Source organism: Frankliniella occidentalis, unplaced genomic scaffold (genome assembly GCF_000697945.3).
Source record: "Frankliniella occidentalis isolate FOCC.00 unplaced genomic scaffold, Focc_3.1 Scaffold23, whole genome shotgun sequence".
Taxonomy (NCBI): Eukaryota; Metazoa; Arthropoda; class Insecta; order Thysanoptera; family Thripidae; genus Frankliniella; species Frankliniella occidentalis.
The window spans coordinates 1,934,134-1,936,833 of NW_026267153.1; the positions used below are offsets into that span (position 1 = coordinate 1,934,134).

Below are 2,700 nucleotides of genomic sequence, written 5' to 3' on the forward strand. Positions count from 1 at the left end.
TGTATTGATTATTTTTTGAAAATGTAATTTTGCTCGTTGTTGGTCGTTAGTGTGCATGTGTTGTATACTCACCACTGTATATGGCCGTGCTGTTGTGTTCGGGGTCGTAGGGACACAGGGCGGTGCCCTCGTACTCCTTGTCCATCTTGTACTCGCCATCCTGCGGGGAAACAAAACAAAAACACAGGACGAGTTAGCAAAACAGTGAAATGTATTTTATACTGCCAAAGAGGTGAGCGTGAGCGTCCGTCCACCGCAAGTCTGCCGGGCGCAGCCACACCCTGCCCTGCTCCACAAACCACCTCCTCCTCCTCAACTACCCCGTCACTTGCGATGGGGACGCTGTTAAGTGCCACATGCCGGTCACACTTTGGCCAGAAACTTTTCAATCATGACGTCACCCGACGATGGGGAGAGACGGGGAAAAGAGGGAGGGTATAAGATCCAGGATAGAGGGGCGTGGTGGTGGGGGGGGTGGGGGTCTTGGAGGGAGCCGCAAAGGGCAAAAACTGCAGCATCAGAGAGCCCCGCGGCCCCGGGGCTGGCGGCAGCTCCCCCGCCCACGCCCACCAAACCCGAAGCCACGCCGCACCACAAGCAACGTGCAACTCAGAATGGAAGTCAAGTTTCTGTGCGCCGGCCGGCCGGACGACGCCCGGGCGAGCGGCGGCGGAGCGAGGCCAGAGGCGGCCGCGCCTGGGCGCCGAGGCCGGGGCGGACCCTGCCTCCCAAACTGGGCAAAAACTCGTTTTCGTGACAAAATCGGGCATTCCTCTCTCGCCCTGCTGCTGCTTCTGCTAGTGCACGGCTTCAGTGGCTCAGCCGGGTTCTACTGGGTGAGTCACGTGACCAAATAAGACTTCGGGTCGGTCGGGGAGAGGGGAAAAAACTCGACACACGGTCGGTCGGTGCGCGAGGGGTGAGAATCTCAAGTGGCGCGCGCGACACTTTGCTCCAACACAAAACGACTCCCGGTGGGAAGACAAATCTCGCGAGCGTCAGTCTGCGGCAGTGAGCTTGTTCGGTCGCGCTTGCTAGCGATTGTCTTAGCGCTCTCTCAAAAGGAAAAAGAAAGAAGAAGAAGAAATATTCAAAAGAGTCTCCCGCGCTCTCCCATGCCGGGCTGTCTATCCAAAGGGACACACACCCTCTGAGAAACCTTTCCAGAGCAATAGTGAGATTTTCCAGACAATTTCACATAGCCCCAGAGGCTGCTGCCTGCCGGGGGGGTCCGCAGGGTGCCGTCGAGGGGTTGAAGTGAGGAGGGGGAGGGGGTGGGGTAATATCGCCCTATCCTTCACAAAAACGTCATCGGCAGATGTGGTCGATCAGGATGCGATCACCAGTCCCCTCTCCAATTCCGAACACCCCCTCCCCCTCCCTCTCCCCTCACATCACTCCGTGCCCTACACGCGCGCACCCGATCCGATTTTGCCAACCACTCACAAATATATATGTTATTATTATTTTTTTTTTTAAAGATCAGAGACAACGTCCATTTTAAAAGAGCTATCGGGTGTTTCTTAGCAAGTTTAAAGGATCATGTCCATTAAGTAAAAAACCGTTATTAAATATTTCAAAGGGCCAACCACTTCGACGGAATTATAGTTCCCCGCTCCTCGCGATAAACTTAATTGGGCTTCATATCTATCAAAGACCTCTCGAAAGATCTGTTTCATTATCCATATAGAGAGCCGTGGTAAAGTATATATGCCACGTCTGCGCATTGAAGTCAGGTGGTTTGAGTGCGATGCTTAAGCATGAGCGGGTCTCGTCGCTCAGTGGAGCGTAGCGGCGGCGGTGCGGGCGGCGCCCGGGTCAGCGGGACTCAGACGGGTCAAACAGACGAGGGGCGCACGAGAGAGACGGGGATATACAGAACAGAAGAAAGAAAGAGAGGGGCAGAGATAGGGGGCGAGCTGAGATCCAGCGGTCCAGGGGGCACGCAGCAGAAGCATACCCTGCTTGGAATTTGAATAATTCATCGTGATTTGCGAAGGGAGACGAGCCGGCCCGGGCCGGCCAGGCCGAGTGGGCCGAGCGAGCCTCGAGTCGCGCGTATAAAACGCCTTGCTGTGCAAATTAAACTATACATGCACCTCAGCATCGCGTTCAAAAAGTACCAACACAGCACAATGGCGGGAAAGTTTCAAATTAAGCTCCGCGCCGCCTCCTGCTGTAAGTTAAGTTGATTTGCCGAAATTAAAAAGCAGCCGCGTCAGCATGATTGCAATCAGAAAAACAAAGTGTGCGAATTCCTACCTTTCAAAGGCACTAAATGAGACCTTTCACACCTTAGCTGGCTAGCTTCATATGAGTTCCATTCCATACAAGCTTAGTGCCATTGGAAAGGCACGAAACTTTTAGTGCCCCAGGAAAGGCACTAAACTGCGCCCTTGACTTTAGTGTGGTGTTGTTTAGTGCCTTTGTTTTTCCAGTGTCATGGGGTAACAAATCTCCCTTTATTTTCAGGGCAAACCTCATTGTAAAACTACAGTGATGGTGGGGAGCAAACAATCCACGGTAAATATTGTTACAATTCCCTTCCCTTATACGCGTGCGCTTTACAGAGTACTGCTTACAAGGGTACGAGGGTATTTGAACCCGCACAATCGCATGTTGTCCTCGGGCCGGGCCAGCCGGCGAGCGCGGCGCAGACAAGCCATCTGGGGTGGAGAGAGGATAGGAGGGGGGGGGGGG

The 2,700-nt window shown here is 53.9% G+C and overlaps 1 protein-coding gene across 1 annotated transcript in view; it reads right to left on the reverse strand.

Moving 5' to 3' along the window:
- The window catches only part of LOC113205066 (semaphorin-1A), a 35,109-nt gene that overhangs the window by 10,577 nt on the left and 21,832 nt on the right, over positions 1 to 2,700 (reverse strand). The window contains exon 2 of the mRNA XM_052265053.1: positions 73 to 160. Within this exon, the coding sequence (XP_052121013.1) occupies positions 73 to 145 (73 nt within the window). The 5' untranslated portion in view covers positions 146 to 160. The remainder of the gene's footprint in view (positions 1 to 72; positions 161 to 2,700) is intronic.